The sequence below is a fragment of the Conger conger genome, chromosome 10 (assembly GCF_963514075.1).
Source record: "Conger conger chromosome 10, fConCon1.1, whole genome shotgun sequence".
In the NCBI taxonomy this organism is placed as follows: Eukaryota; Metazoa; Chordata; class Actinopteri; order Anguilliformes; family Congridae; genus Conger; species Conger conger.
In genome coordinates this window covers 34421165-34438502 of record NC_083769.1, presented here as the reverse complement: position 1 = coordinate 34438502, position 17338 = coordinate 34421165, and the positions used below count along the sequence as shown (strand labels likewise).

The 17338-nt window shown below is 39.1% G+C and overlaps 1 protein-coding gene across 1 annotated transcript in view; it reads right to left on the bottom strand.

Annotated features, from left to right (window-relative positions):
- Positions 1-17338, bottom strand: part of LOC133139518 (ERC protein 2-like) — a 195134-nt gene that overhangs the window by 90944 nt on the left and 86852 nt on the right. Inside the window, exons 8-13 of the mRNA XM_061259094.1 lie at positions 14177-14314; positions 10937-11077; positions 8840-8980; positions 5058-5096; positions 3330-3359; positions 1658-1851 (exon numbers count right to left, since the gene is read on the bottom strand). Of these exons, the coding sequence (XP_061115078.1) occupies positions 1658-1851; positions 3330-3359; positions 5058-5096; positions 8840-8980; positions 10937-11077; positions 14177-14314 (683 nt within the window). The remainder of the gene's footprint in view (positions 1-1657; positions 1852-3329; positions 3360-5057; positions 5097-8839; positions 8981-10936; positions 11078-14176; positions 14315-17338) is intronic.

Sequence of the window (17338 nt, the reverse complement as noted above, 5' to 3'; positions counted from 1 at the left end):
CCATTAGCACTAGAACAGCTGGGTGTTATGCATGTCTTTCACAGCCAAAACCTTCAAAAGACTTGTCTTTAAAAAACTGCTGTTTAACGGTTTAAATATTCTCAAATAGAGTTCTGTGTTGCAATCGAATTTTTTGCCAGAAACGTAACACTTTATATGATAATTGTGTTAGACTAAATTCTCCAAAAGAATTAATTTCACTGGCAATGTCAAGCCCAGTTTAGGTCAGCATTTTATAGCTAACAAACAAAAAGAAAAGAGCAAACATTGAACTACAAGAAACATTTATTAATTTTAACAGTCAGAGCAAAAGCTTTCCCTTTACAACTGGAAATGCTGATACAGCAATTAAACACATAGCAACAGGTACAAGGCATCGCATGGATTCTGTGTATGCTTAGTTTTCAAAAACTCCATATGGAATCACTTGCTTTTGCATGGACTGTAAAATCCATAAATATTTACTTGTTGTTGTTGAAAGATTGAACACAAAGATTTCTGTTTTATATATAGTTTACTTTGGAGTCCATTTAATGGATTTTGATAGCATCTTTTAATTGTGAAGAATTGGAGGAATGTAGCTTGGCTGTGTTAGCTGTTAGCCGTGAATGGAAAGGGACACGTGGCCTTATTTCACCAGGGGGCAGGCTTCATTAGCCCAGGGTTCTTCAGGTTTCCCATAAAATTGGGCGACTGACCACAAAGGTAGTGCATCATTCCATTTCTCAGGGTAAACAGAGTATGGACATCCCCCAAATTCAATAACAGCTGGAATGTTTGGCAGGGTGGCAAATGAGTATAACTTCCTTGTATTCCTGATGCGGCATTTCAAAGTGTATCGGGGTTATTGAATATACGGACCTACGAATTCATGGTGGCCCAAAAATATACATATTGCTGTATATAAGGTAATTTCATCCTTAAAAGTGCACGAGGTTGAATTGGTGACTTTGGCAGTTATACTGTTTTGATTCCTCTAGCCATGCAGTTATAATGTACTGTATTGAAATGCATCCAGAGTTCAGATCAACAAAAATGCTGACTGACATACAGCACATTTCTCTGAGCTTGATTTTATATACACTAGAATTCATTCGCAGAGAATCAAAAATATCAGTTCCGATGGCAAATATGCTCAAATATAAGTGTTTATATTTACCCATTTATACATTTTAATATTTATTATATCCCAATTTAGAATGCCTAATTGTACTGTAATCCCATTATGAGTCTGCATTTTCTGTACAAGTCAAGGCTTATTCCCCTGGTTATTGCACTGAGGAGTAAATTTCACCTGCATGTGGTAGAGCTCAGCTTAACTGCAGGAGCGTGATTGACCAGGAGAGAGGGCTAATTATATACCCCAGCTAATTATGTGCTACCCAGCTGAGCTGCCTGCCCCAGTGGTCACTGGCATGGTCAGGATTCCATAACAAACCATGGGGTACATCTGTACACTGAAATAACCAGTGTGTGCAGGGTATGGCATCCCACAGCCCCTCTTTAACTGAAACAGAAGCGCAGATACTGTGGCATTACTCAACAAAGGAGACTGCGCTTGGAATAAATTCACAGCAACACATCCAAAAAAGCACTAATGAGAACCCCCCGCATACCGTTCAGCGGCTAATTGGACATAAAGGAGGAGGCCTGCTACCTTTCCAGCTCAGCTATCTTCTTGTCCTTGTCGTTCTTCTCCGTCTCCACTTCCCTGAGAATCTCCAGGAGCCGGTCCACCTCAGCGCGGGACTTTCCAGACTCATCTTTGTAGTAAGCTACCTCTTTCTCCAGGTGCTTCACCTTGTCGACAAACTCTGGGTTCGTCCTCGCCACTTCCTCTGCTTCGTGCGCCTTTCACGTTTCACATGAAAAACAAGAACACATATGTTCCAAAAGACAAAACCATACAAATAGACACATAAAGATAAAAAGCTGGCTTGTGCATATTGCCATATATGATATATCAAAAATAATGTTACTGTGAAGCGGATTGTTACCACAAGACACTCACAGCATAAACATTCATTAATGATAAATATGGAAAAGCGATGGTTCAGCTTATGTGCATACATATCCATCAATTTAAGTGTAAGGTAGCTCGAGAGCACGGATCTAATCAATGGTCTTCATTTGCAATTCTTGAACACAGCACAACACTCAACTTGCAGAACATGAAAAAGTGCTTTGAAAATGCAAAACCATATATAAAAATGACCAAAATAATACCAGCTATGACTTGTTGTCTGGCACCTTTGCCTTTCTGTATCACAGGCCAAGGCTGTGAGAGCAGGGTTGTTTGTGTCTTCCTGTACTAGATCTACTTTCAGGATTTAAATAATAAATCCCGCATAGCAGCTTTTCCCTTGCACAATTGTAAATCTTTCAGAGTCTTAACTACTTTGTCCCTTGAAGGGAATTGCATTTTCAAAGTTTGGTTGAGAAACAGAAATATCAGCATGGGCTATCCTGTAGCAGATTTGTACACATATCTATATTTATGTAATATTATATTTAAAAAAATATTAAATATTAGTATTTATATTTTCATTTGTATTTAGTATATTCATTTTATTGTTCTTGCTTTTTACATTAAAAAAAGACTTTACAATGCACTTAAATCCCATTAAGTAATGAATACCGTAATAATATAATCAATACACTTAATCATTGTAATTCCAAAAGATACATACCTGTCCATTAACAATAAAAATGCGTAAAAGCTTGCCAAGGTATGACATATTGACAGTTAAGTCGTAAATTAACATTAAAGCACAAAAAATATTTTCTAAATTAGCATTTTAAAAAATTCATTTAACTCTGTATATAAATAAACATGCAAAAAAACACACTTTGGAACATCCATAAAAGGAACATCACACAACGTCAGCCAAAGACACCACAGACCGCAAAAGAGAAGAAACCTCAGATGATGGATGAGAGTGGAAATCATGCATGGGGATACAGAGCTGTTTTCAAACCCAAGGTATCAAACTACCCAGCTGCTGTGGACATGGACACATTTTGGTCTGAAAAGGGTATGGTGGTGATGGCATTCTGAGAGTATGGGGGATGAAACACACATTCTGAGAGTATGGAGATAAAACACACATTCTGAGAGTATGGGGGATGAAACACATTCTGAGAGTATGGAGATAAAACACACATTCTGAGAGTATGGAGATAAAACAAACATTCTGAGAGTATGGGGGATGAAACACACATTCTGAGAGTATGGAGATAAAACACACATTCTGAGAGTATGGAGATAAAGCGCACATTCTGCGAGAATGGGTGATAAAACACGAATGGCGCTGCCATTTTGAGCCTACCGCTTGTTTCCCGTCACTCCTGTTTGGAGTCTTGGATGAGCAAGCAAAGGGGAAAACGAGGCAAGCAGAGCCAATGAACAAAGTTTTTCATTTTCGTCTTTTTTCCATGAATCATGCACGACAAAGGGGAAAGGGCAACAACACAATGCAACACCATAACTTCCACAACACTGAAAAAGTCTTTGCAATGGGTTTGTTCACATTGGAAAATAAATAAAAATAGTCTTCAAACGAACTGAATATTTGGAATTCAATTTTAAATTATTGTATTTTATTTTTTAATTTATTTTTTATTTTAACATTGTAACATGTAGTTAAGCATGAGGATTTGGAATAGAGATCTATGTTTCTGAAGAGCTATTTAATTATCTAAACAATGCATGATATAAAACATATTTTATTGGGAAAGCATAAATACGCCCATTTTTTTGATTTCCAACTGTCTTGTGGGTTCTCTCAGTAAGAATATCTCCACAGAAGGCATCATTTTCTTCAAATTCATCATGAAATTTAATTTATTTCTGCTCAACAGCCTTTTCATGAGACCACCAAACATCTTTTCCTCATCCAACAGTGGTACAAACTGAGATTGTTTTGATGACTGATTCATTCTTGAAGCCCTAAAGGAAAGTCTAACATAGAATTATCCTTTTCTTACAGCTAGACAGATTTCATTTGCTTTTAGCTGAAGTAGGTCAAATTATCATTAAGGGAGTACTATTATCATAATTCCATATCTCTTGCTCAAGACTGACAGAAGTTGTGCCAATCTTAAGAAAGCACACATAAGATTTTCGCTTGGGACCATATCATTAAAAAAGAACACACAATGCACGCAAACTGCAACAACTGCCTTTTACATGCACTGCTTATCATTATAAGCAGTCTTTCATTTTGATTTCAAAATAAAACAAAACTAATACTAAAATATATATAAATATATGAAACAGATGCCTTCTTCCAGGATGAGGAATAGATGACAGATGTTTTTTTTTAACCCCACTGTGAGAGAGTTTGGAAAAGACTGGATGGAGTGGTGCATTACATACTGTATAAGCTCACGCTGAAGCTGAACAGAGTCTGATAATAATATTAGCCTCCTCAGCTTCAGGCAACTCACATGCATCTTTACTGAGTATTTCAGCTTTCTTCACTTCTTTCTTTCTTAAGTTAGTAAGCTAATTAGTGGTTCTCAGGCATAATTTTTAGAGCAAAATTTGAGTAACTCTCCCGATTTACAAAAATCACATTCATAACTGTGTAGGTAGGGTGGGATATCAGTATAGGTAATATAGAGGGGTCACATAAGAATAGATGGGGCGGGGGGGGGGGGGGGGGGGGGGGGGAGTTACCTGTATGTGTTATAATAATGGTGCACTAAAAAACCTTCTTGAATCCGTTTTAGCCAAAATGTCATTAGAATATAAGCGTGCATTAAGGGCAGTGCCTAAAGGACGGTGGTGCAAAGTAAAGGAAAATACACTTGAAAAGCTCATTCAGAAAGAAAGTGCACATACAGTACAATTCACAAACAAATGCAGACGGTTACACAGGCCCTGAAGTCTGCTGAGGTTGTTTTTGGCTCATTATGTTGAAAGTGAAAGATGTTTTAACATTTTGTCTTTTATGACTGGACTAATGCTTCAGTGCAGCACAGTACACGGATGGGGACAGTGGATCCTCATGCTTGTATATGTTACATTTGGCAGGTTCTGCAAAAGGACTTACTGGACTTTTAGTCGTCTGATTGAACAAGTGCTCTGCTTGCTACATTGCAAAGTTGAGGAGGAATGAAGCAGACAGGAAAGGGGGGAGAGATCCAGGAGAAGTGTTAGCTGGACAAATTTACTGAACTTGCACACAAGAGCTAGTCATTAATAAACAGAAACTTCCAGTAAACATTCCACCAGGGGTGAATGGGAGAAAAACCAAATCCTGAATTTGGGGCTATTTACAGGCCATGATTTGTATTACTTTTCTCAAACAACAAAAACACAAATTAAAGAAAGCTACCCATATTTATTCATTATATTCATATTCACTTTCAGAAAATGACTTGCAAGCATTTTTGCCAAAACCGATTCAGTAGAGCTTAATTGTTTGTAATGACAAATGACAAATTATATTTTCCTGAAAGCATTCGGATGTTTCCATGGGAGCAATATCTAATTCGTTTTCAGGAATTATTTGGATGCACAAACAAATTACTAAAAACATATTGCCTCATTACCATGAAATCTCCTTTGGATATCATTAAAACATTTAAACAAAGACTACACGGTTCACCAACTCCATAAAATGTGGCTTATAGCTGTTCCTTATCTATTTATTTTATTATGCATTTATGCATTCATAATGAACTGTAATATTTACTTCCTGTAATTAAAGTAATTTCAGACTGACTTATTCTACTGCTTGAGATACAGCTTGCTTCTTAATCAGGTTTAGGTTTAGGGCATTGCATTATGTTTACAAACACAGCTAAATCCTTGTCTATCACTGAATAAGTATTGTGAAAGCATTCTAAACTACAGATTACAGCTTCTTTACTGTAACCACTCATCCTGGGGAAAAAACTAAAAAACATCTGCTGACTGTTTATCCACTGTTCAGAGTATTTGTTCATGTCACCTTAATTTCATTGTGAACAGAGAAGCCCCCCATTCGCAGTGTTAGACAGCTCATTGAATGCCATGCCACATACAGTATAATGGACATGGACCGACACTGTCTTCTCTTCTCTTCTCTTTCGCTTCAGCACATTCAAATATATAAGATATCTGTAGTGTGACCCTTATTTTCGTTTTTACTTTTACAGTTTTGAAATAATGAATGAGTGCATTTTGCCTTTATGCTGTGCATTATGGGGTAGTGGGCCTCATTTTATTTTACGCAGATGTAACATTTCATTTTTGTGTAATCTAACAGAGCGTGCCCATTCACCTTTGACCTACTCCGCATTACGCTTTCATTAATGCTCAATTTCTTTTCCACTCTGTTGCTTTCAGAATTTTAAAATGAGCTGAACTAATAATAGGATTGAAGTCATACTGACCAGAAATATCCTTTCTGGCAAAGCCTATTGGTGAGGTGTCATGTGCACCACCAAGAAAAATATTTTTCAACAAAAATACAATGAACACCATTGCCAAAGGAAACTTTCGTAACTGAACTGCAATAAAAATAACTGATTAATAAACAAAATTAATTGCATACAAAACTAATAATTCATAATAAATTATGAATAAGCCATCATATTTTAATTGTGAAAATAGTGAAATATATTTTCAAATCGTAAAAGGTTTTTTCACTTTAAACCCTAAAAATACACAAATAACAGTTTATGGCAAAAATGCTGCAAGTGCTAAGTGGAAATGTGTCATCTATTCAACGGCAGGAAAAATTGATAAATTCAACCAGGAATAGATAGACCTACCAGTGCTCAGCCACACTCAGACATCACAGACTAAAACGTGTGATTAAACGTGATGGATTAAAAGGAATATACAAAGGCAGCTTTCTTTGGGTTGTGCTCGGACAACCTTCAAAGACCAGAATGTACATCCTACAGTATACCCAGAGCTGACCAAAGTCGTCCACCTTTCACCCAAAACTAGATTCAGAGTGCCCCTGCAGACCCACCATATCGCCCTCTATTCCCTCTTCTAACAGCCAAGAAGCTTCACTGTAATAGTGTAGCAGCTGCTTGTGTCTCATAGTTATATTTCTCAACATCCATGATCTATCAACCATGGGTGGATTTCAGTTGATTACAAACTCTGAGTATAACTGTGTTATGCTAGAGAAAACGTAAAAAGGAGGAGACTCTGACTTGCAGACATGCATATTAGTATAGAATGCCTCTTATGTATTTTTACAAGTTACAGACTGTGAAGGATGAACATGTATAGAGACACATGGGACACTCAGTAAGTAAATAATGGACATAGTATTTTTAAACCACACAGCTGTCACAACCGCACAAGCTAAGTATAAAATCTACTTCTGTTTCACACCAAAATATTTAGGCCTTTAAAATGTCATTGAATCCCACACACACGCATGTACACACAAACACACATCACTTATTGAGAAGAAAACTGCTAAACAACCAAATTGAGATAAACAGATAAATAACAAGACAAGATCGAACAATCCTAGCAATGAGAACACTAACAACAACAGTAACATCAGTGAGAGAAGAAGATTGTTTGGAGGACCCTTTTGACAAGGGTTTGAGCAGCAGAGGCCGGGACGCGGAATGGAAAAACACTAAGTGGGGAAAGCTGACAGAGGCGCTGGAGACACAAGGGACAGCTAGCTGGACAGACAAATGCCAAGGAGGATCAAAGGCAGCCGGTCTCTGCTCGCAAGATGCTCCGCAGGTCTCGTTTTACAAACAGGGACATGGTCGATAGGCCTTTTTCCCCCTTTCAACAATAAAATCCACAGAGGAACTGGGATGAAGCTCTTCTGCCCAAACCCAGTGGCCGTCTCTGAACTGGGGAGGAGACACCAGAGCCAGGCAGGGGAATGGCTCCTGCTCTTCCTCTGGGTTTCACTGGGGAAGAGACCCTGCATTCCTGATCCACCGTATGTACTAATGCAGTGTTTAAGGCTTCTGAGAATAAATTCTATCATGCGAAACATTTCTGAGATGTCTGGATGCCAAATCGCTGGTTCAGTGGCGAAGGTATACACATGGCGATAACGAAATCCCCCCTGAACCTTGCAGCTGCTTTCCATTTGTTCCCATCTCTGCTGCTAGGTACAGGCAGGGTCTGATGGTGTGCAGCCACCCTCCTGATCCACGCGGTTTCAGCACACGGACGTGACTCATCTACATACATCATACAGGCTTGTTTTAAACCTAATCCTGTTCAATCCACTGCCGCGGGGCTACAATGTTGTCTGTATTATTACCATTAAGCACAATATTTATGACATTAGCCTCAGCCAATTGTGCGGCAGCCAGTCAACTGTAAGATAAGACAAAAAGTCACTTCCAACTTTTTGTTACAGCACTGCAAAATAAAGGCATACTTTCGCAGTATTAGATCATCCTCCGTAATGTTCTGGAAATCACTGCACTGGTGGAGCACCCTGCATTTGAGTTTTTTGGTTGCTTAAAGCACTTACACTGTTCAGTAAAAAAAACGCTCCGCATTTTACTTTTATTGGACTGTGAATGATTGTACCATAGAGTTGAATTGAGAGAAAGCCAGACTTTGTCCCCAGTCTAAACAATCTGGCAGTGCGGGACTGCTGGAGCACCGGAGGTGGGAGAAGGGGGGCTTGACAGTGCGATAGTTGTTCAGGTTCATGTCCTGCTTTTACGCTTGTATTCTCACCGACACAGCCTCCATTGTTTAGCTCCCCTGCGATACTCATCAGGACTTCACCCTGCTCAAAACACCCGGCCCCTTCATTTACACAAAGTGAAACATGGCTGCATGCTACCCAACAGGAGCCACCGGAGGGAAGGAGGCTTCAGTCCAGCCGCTACCTACCTTTTGCAATTGTGTTTCCAACTTACTACACTCCTCCTTCTTTTGCTCTATGGCAATCTCCAGGGATTTGAGTTTGGAGTCCTTTTTCAGGCCAGACGAAGCTAAAGATGACGCATGTTCTTTCAAGTCAATTAAACTAGACTGAAACGAGACAAAACCAGGCCAGTCAGTGACAGTCAGTGATAATCTGCTAACATATGTCTAGGTAGGGGACTGGAGTGAAATGGATCTGAAATACCAATACATGCAAGCAATGCATTCATTTCCTGTCAACTTCCTCCAGGGTTCATGAAAACCTGTTAGATGCACATCATCAATGAGGAAACACAGCAATTAAACCCAAAAGAGTCTGATAGCAGCTCTCGGGCTGGTCTGCTCACCACAGGCACAGAAAGGGGGCATCAGGGCATTAACGACTCTGTGCACATGTGGAAGCTTTTCTACCATACTTCTATGTTAATTATTAAAGGGCGAGTGTAAACTGGCACAATGTGCATGTACAGATACAGGAATGTACAGCCTGTATCAGTGTAGATAATGTTTATAGTATTTTTTTCTAATCTAATTTTGGTAAGCTTCCATAGCTCCACTTATTCCAGAATTAATTTATTGCTCTTCTTTAGCAAATAAAGCTGAAATAAAATGTATATATATGAAGATGCATAATGAAAATTGAGGAGTATTCTTAGATTCTCTTTAAGCATTCTTAGAGCAGCCTCATACATTTTAATAAACTGAAAGATTGCTGGAGCATGTTTTTGGAACAATAAGAACTGCATCTGGCATCTGGTGAGGAATGAAAGGACTTTTTAAAGAACAAAGTGGCAGTGGCATCCTTCTGAGGGATGTGGTAAAAAGTGAATTATTTTACAATTAATGCTAAAGCTTTAAATGTGGGGTAAGTACTGTATTACAACTACAGGAATGTTTACATATTTTAAAAAAAATAGATCAAAAATAGTTCAAAGACAGTAAAACATTTGCCCAGACTTGGTATTTTATGTCATGTTATTTCCTGCTGTTATTTGATATGTTTATATTATCTTATGTTATTTGCTGCAATAGTTGCAAGACAACTAGGCTTTTTATTTTGTATTCTGCTTTTTAGGAAATCTACAGGATAGCAATTTACAGTCTGGGGAATTATAGAACGTATTAACCCTCTAGTTGGGGCACACATTACCTGCATATTTGAGCAAACACCACTAAATTCGCCACCATTCAATTAAAGTAACACATTTGTGGAAAAACCAATGTGTCTCTGTAAGTTTCCAATCACTACAAGATCCTGAATCCAATGTCAGTCGAGGGTCTTCTGAGACTCGGGACTAAATTACCAAATGGCAGAAAGCTATGGCTCTGGACCTGCCACAGGCACAGTAGTTACTTGCCAGCACTACCTTGGCAAATGCCGTAGGCTCTATGATCTATGTGAGTGTTAAAAGAAAGAGGATACACCAACCACATAGATAAGTACACATACACCAGAAATCAGAGTGAATAAAGTAGTAAAGAAGGAGTAGGCTCAGCAGGAAAGTGCATTTCAACTGAGTGCTCATGGGAGGTGAAGTTAAGATTATGGTAATGGTGGTTGGATGAGGCTTCTCAAACCCAAGAATTCATGGATGCTATGGTGAGTAGTCTTCATTTGTTCATGTGACTTGAATTCTACTGCACACAGTAGACCCACCCGTTATGCAGCAAATCTGGGAGAGTCTAATAGTGGAATAGGTCAAGGTGGAAGCTAACCTGGTAGCTTTCATAGATCCATAATTGTCATGTTTTACAAACTTTAAAGATTTTGGCAGAATGGGGATACGATCAAACACATTCAATGGTCAACTTCATTGAATACAGGTAACACTGTAACAGCTCCCAGATGATTACTGACCTCTTTGATTTAGGTCGGTAATACATAACTGATGGCACAAACAGGGTAGGAAACCTCATGCCTTTTTTAACCAGTTAGTGGGACACAGTTTTTAGCTCTTAACATGAAGCAACACAACATTATGGGCACTCAGCTGAGATTAACAGACGGCTCCATGAATTAGACAGAAACTGTACTGTAACAGGCAAGGATGCCGCAGAACTAACCTCCTTCTCAGTCAGCTCAGCCTGCAGAGAGTTAACCTTCTCCTTCAGGTCCTTGTTTTCCTTCTTATAGGATTCAGCCTCCTCTAGCCTCTCCCGGTCTTCACGCTCCCGCTGTTCCTTCAGCCGTTCGATAATTCTTTCCTGCCAATGATAAAGGCAAGAGCAGAAGATTAAAGTCAGGTCATTACATCAATGGGAAGAACAAAAAAAGAGAGATTGGAAGCAGCTTATTTTGTTTCTGTTGCACTTCCTGCAGCATTAGACCCTTTAAGAGGTGACAGCATGGTTTTTAAAAGTGCTGCTCAGTTTCTCAACAGTAAAACTGGCCATGTGCATTAAATATATCTGAGCTCAATTTTAGTAGATGACAAGACGCAGCAAAATTAATTAGTGATGCATTTGACCATGGATCATTCTTCATTTTCAACAGGCGGCTATTTTCAATTCTAAAACCAGCTCATATACAAAGTTTGGACCATGGAATTTTTCAAAAGGCACTTATAAACCACAAAGAAATGTATTTTCAAAGACCATGGTCACAATACTCCTTAGCTGCCTTGGGCCCCTTTAGGTCAGGAAAGCTTGCCTTATATCAAATAAGGCAGTGAACTGTCTGCCAAACAAATAAATAATGATACTGTATCACCAGGAAGGGACTCCATTAATTAAGCTATCAACCTTCAGACTGTAGACATGAAGCAGTTTTTCGCCAAGTTAAACTCTAAATTCTTTTTTTCTTCTGAGTGCTGGTTATTTTCCCAAAAACTGAGAACAGTGAGGCAATGAAAGACCATATTTTAATTATGTGGGATTTTTGACGGCCGACAGTTTTCAAAATTCAGGCTATGGTGCAACTGCAAACAAGCACAAAAATGCTGTAATGCGGGAAGTATGTGCAAAATATGGAGTTCACCATAATGTGTTGCAAGATGCACAAACATCCTAGGTTCAAGTAAAAAAGGTTCACTAACAGCCAGGAACATTTCTTGTCAAATGCTTTCATGACCCTTCTCTGTTAATTAAAAACAGAAAATACTATGAATGGCTAATTATGCTGGCTTGAAAAAGAGAGAGCAACAAACAGGAAAAATGCATCTTTTCCTATTCCCATAAAAAGGCCCTCGTAAGTCATTACCCACCACAATAACCTCAAGACATGAATTTGAGCCACTATCAAACTCTTCCTTTACAAATGCGGAAGGGGTTTGTTACAATAAAAGCAAGATCTATGGAAAAAGGCCAAGCCTTACTGTGACATAATTGTTTCATTGTGAAACAAGGGTTTGTTCCACACACAATTAAGAAAACTGCCTCATCTATTTAATGTGTGTATATATTTCTGTCAGTCAATGTTTCTCTGGCAATACAAAAAATATTTGTCACAAGGTATTGGGGTTTCTGTGGGAATGAGTAACATTTTTGTCGGGCCAAAAGTTGATCATTCACTTTAAATTCTGGGAACTATCACAGACAACATGATGCATACTCTTCCAAAGTTCTAAAATTTCTGTCATTTCTAAAATCAAAGGTAAGAAACTCAAGTTAAACTAAAGCACAGAAGCTTTCAGACACCTCATTCAATGGTCAATCCAGGGAACAGCTGTGTCCTGTCTACAGAAACAAACTTTAAAATGTTTATATCAGAGATTTAGCCAGCTGTATTACAGTATGTTTGTTCTTGAGTGGCTTTAATGGGAACGACAATTTCTTTCTAAAAATCTCTGAAGAACTGAACACATTAAAGTGTAACACATGAAACTACAATTTGAAATGTATGAATCCACATATTAAGTGTGGTATATGTCATTTTACAGCATTACTACAGTTGCAATGAAAGTTAATGCAATAGGCTCTGCCAGTGTTTGCTTCAGAACAAATATTGTTCCTGTTGGTTTTTGCTGAACACCTAGGCCAAACTAACCTATAATCTACTCACTGGCTCTAGGCACCTGTTCAGAGAGCAGCTTGAGGGTGGTAGTCAAGAAAGCCAGCACTTATCAGTCTAGTCTATGAGGTGTCCCATTGGCCTGTGAGCTGTGCACAGTTCTCTTGAAAGCCCTCTTTCCCTAGAACTGGCTGGGAGCCAGACACATTCTGAATTCCTGACATCACTCTCCCAAGCACATAATGGTGCTCTCCACCGTCCCTTGTAATGAAACCAGTTTCTTCCTCCTGTAAACACATGATTAATGGGTCTGAGTGGATACAGCAGGAACTGTCTTCTCCAAGGCCCTCCAAGTGCCAACATTGCTGGAAAACCGTCCTATAATTATCAGATTCCTGCATAATGTCTACCTGCAATCATGAAAATCATGCGTGTGAGGAATTGTTCTCTAAAAAAAGATATACAGCAGACCTAAGAGATAAGATTTTTTTTTACAGTACATTGTGTACATTTGTGTTTACCAGGGTTGAACTGTACAGTGACTTTCACAACACGGGGCACCAGCAGCACCCCACGGTCTCGGCCCACCTTAAACTTGAAATATGAAAATAAAACTGCCTCTTGAGAGGAACAAAATAAATGGTGACTAGCAGATTCAGTCTGGGACTACTCCTCACTGTTCCACAGGGCTGAGTTCACCTCAGGGTTAGCCTGCCAATGGATCAGGCTCTTTATCCATCAGAACTGCGTCCCACAACCCATACGGAGTACAGATTCTAAACAAACCCTTGTATGGACACTGATATGCTCTGACAGAAGCGTCTCCCCTGGCCATCCTGCCTGGAACAATGGCTGCCAGTGTTTTGAGCTTCACCTGTAAGGCTCTTTAATGGATTGTTTGACATTGTGAGTGACCCTGGATGGGGGCCTCTGATGGTCTGGAAAGGCCCTCCCTCAACCACAACAAACCCCGAGGACCCACCAATCCCAAGGAGGAGGAGAGTGCAAAACTCCCCATTCTCAGATTGGTTACTGCACTTACTGTTGATTTAAACCCTGTAAGGTTCACTTTAACCTCACAATTGCACCCTGACTGGGGTGGTTATAACAGTAGTCAATTACATCACATCATTATAGGCAGTACATCTTGGTTATGATACTAGATACAAAGAGGAAACCAAGCAGTTGTGACATGCAATGCAAGAGGCCTGGGATAAAGTTTCCGTCTATGCAAGTAAGAAAGTGCAATAATGATAAAACACTGTACAGCAAATGAGAAGACTGAGACAGAGGCACTACTAGCTGCTTGACTGGAATATAAGAGAGACATGGACACTTCCTCAGTGTGAGGGTACCTTTTCAGACAGAGCTTCTTCCAGTGTAGCGAGGGCAGTGTCTGTGTTGCTCGAGTCCGTCTGTAGTGACTTGACTCGGTCTTTCAGGTTGGTCAGCTGTTTGTCTTTGTCTCGGAGCTGCTCCTGGAGGTTTTCGATCTGATAAAAAAAAGGGACAAAAAGTAAAGCACTTGTGGATGCAGATGCTTTCATTAAAAAAAGAAACGAACAGAGCCATTTTGTGCAAATTAAATCTGTTTACAGCACAGGATTTTAGAAGAGCCATGCCAAGCAATCTTTACAGCGTGGTATAAACAGCAGAGCCATTTCTTTGAAAAGCCTTTTGCATTCCTCTTCATCCCTTCATCTTTGGAAAGAGGTTGCTAATGAGTTCTTTGGCTTTGGAAATTTTGTCCATTTAGTAAATCACTCTTCAAACCTTGTCCAGACAATCCAGGAAAAGCAATCTTTTATTTTTAATGGTAAACAAAAGCAATGTATACAGTACCAAAATCATTATGACTCAAAACCATTAAGGATACAATTTTTCACATCCTGTATCCTAAGTGACAATGCAAAAATGAAATTCAAGCATCACACTTCCACAATACACATGGCTGTTTAGAGAAATCATTAACATCACTGAATAAAACAAAAACTAGCATGCACAAACAAGCCCGAGTTGAGATTGCAAATGTCAACAGATGAGAGCATTTGTTCAGCAAACACCTTAAGCAACTGGCAACGTACATTCAATCTCCAAAATAAATATTTGGTTAAACTCATAAAGAATCGAAAATACATGGGCAAACAATAAAGCATATTGCAAGAAACTAAAGACAAAACATAAACAGGGAAAATGCCACCAGCATAAGAAAAGGCCGAGTCTAAGCCCAAGATGCAAAAGAAAACATTCTCAGGAGAAGATTGCTGGCATACCAGTCATGGGTATATTGACAGATAATGCGAAAATCTCCACAAACTATTTCTAAATGAATTAAATAAAACTTTTTATCCTATTGCAGACAAATTTGAAGTTGTTTTATCTTCAAGGAGAACTGCGGGAAAGCCAACGACTAAGCTTGAGAATTCAGATAGCTAAATTGCTGTGATTGCAGTCAATCCCAGCTGGACGCCTCTGTTAACCATGTTTAGAGTGATGTGCTGATAGCAAGCTAACTGATGCGGCTTGGTGGGAAAGTGTCACCAGTTCAACTTACACACACTGCCAGTTCTCTCAGGAAAATAATGTTGGGAAAAAAAAGAAAATTCCTTCATGGTAAAGTTTTTGTGCTGTCAAATCAGGCAGATAGTAAATTATAAGTAATTCGATTGCATTTCAAGAGCTTGTTGCAACTGCCAACTTTCCCTTTCCTGACATGGATCCACATGTTAAATCGTTTTCTAGGACAACAAACCTTATGACATGAAACAGCATGAATTGAAAATGTAGCAATTGAAACATATGATTTCGCGCAGAGCTGTACAGGCAAACAAAAAGAGTGACTGCAATGGCCCAGGTCTCATCGGTTGATCCCACAATGAGAAGAAAATATGCTATATCAGTGCTCGTTAGGAGCAGTTATGAAGCACATAAAAAAATCACAGAGATGAAGAATAGCATGCCTTGTGTACCCCAAAACCAATCTTTTCGAATATACCTCATTGAGCTTAGGGCAAATTTAGCATATCGGTTCTGCTTTGAGATAAACCATTACATTCCTCACTAACACACGGTTTTCTTTGGCCTGCATAAAGTATATACTGACATAAAATTAAGTGTGTAATGTGGCCGTCATGTAATTGTGCAGAAAGTAGTTAAACATCATTTGATCTGAGAGGTCTCCATTGAGACATAGGCCGGATATGGGATGTGGACACTAGGGTGGAATTTTATCAGACCTCTAATCCAAACTGTAGCACAGAGCATTTCCCAGGACACACATCCTCACCTGACCGCAGGCCAAGAGGAGGCAGATGCTGCACCTTCAGGAATGAACGTCCACAAAGGCCCTATTCCAACATGCAGCTGGGCTATAATTTCACTTGTTTGTATAAACTGTCTTATATGTTTTTTTTGTCTTCTCACACTAGAATGCTCTACAATCTTAATATTTTCCCACTTTCAGACCACCAACAGTCCAGAGCAGTCCTTTTCTAAATTTGCCATAGTAGACTAACAGCTAGGAACATTTCCTGTCAAATTTTTGTCCCTGATTTTGTTTGCAATTGGTTCTTTTTTGATTAGTGACAATATTCAGCTGTACAGCAAAACATAAATCAGAGTATTCTGTGATATGATTAATTATTTGAAATCAGTACAGAGAACTCTTGAGACAAAGATATTTTGGCTCTGTACTGCACAGTTTTAGATTTGTAATTAAACAATTCAAATGTGGTTAAAGTGGAGCATTTCAGACATAATATTTGGCACAAATGGCTTCAAAGGTGTTTCAGATTGAGTTGAATTGCTTCGTAGGTGTAGGCATAAATGAGCTTTCAGGATCTAGTCTAGTGATTCCAGGCCTTTTATTGCCTTTGGAATCTTTTATTGGCTGTGTCGACATGAGGCCAGAGTTGTGCCAATGACAGTCAGGGAAGGCATTATAAAAAACAGCCAGAGCTATACGGTAGGCTCAACAATAGGCCTACAAAAATAAAGTGTTTGGAACATCATTAAAACGCAAGAGAACACGGGTAAGCTCAGTAACCACAAATGGACTGGTTGGCCAAGGAAGACCTCTACAGTGGATGACCAACGACTTCTCACCATAAAGAGGAAAACCCCCAAACACCTGTCTGGCAGATCAGAAACTCTCTTCAGGAGGCAGGCCGTGGATGTGAGAGGTTACACTGCAAAATGCAAAAAAAGCTCACCAATAACTTCTATTTTAGTTGATATATGGCAAGGCGACAAATAACCTCACTGGCCACTGGTTATGTAATGGTTTCATCATAAAAGTTGCAGGGAGAACCACAAACGGAATATGGTAACATTCAGCTGAAATTTGAGACTGGGTAAAAATTTCCCCATGTTGAAATTCTGGCAAAATATTGGTGATTTCTAACATTCAGCGTGAAGGAGAAAGGATAGCTCATGCACCCTAAACCACAACTTTGTAACAAAACACTGAAACCACTCTTGGCTTCACACAAGACCAGACGCCATACACATTCTACAGA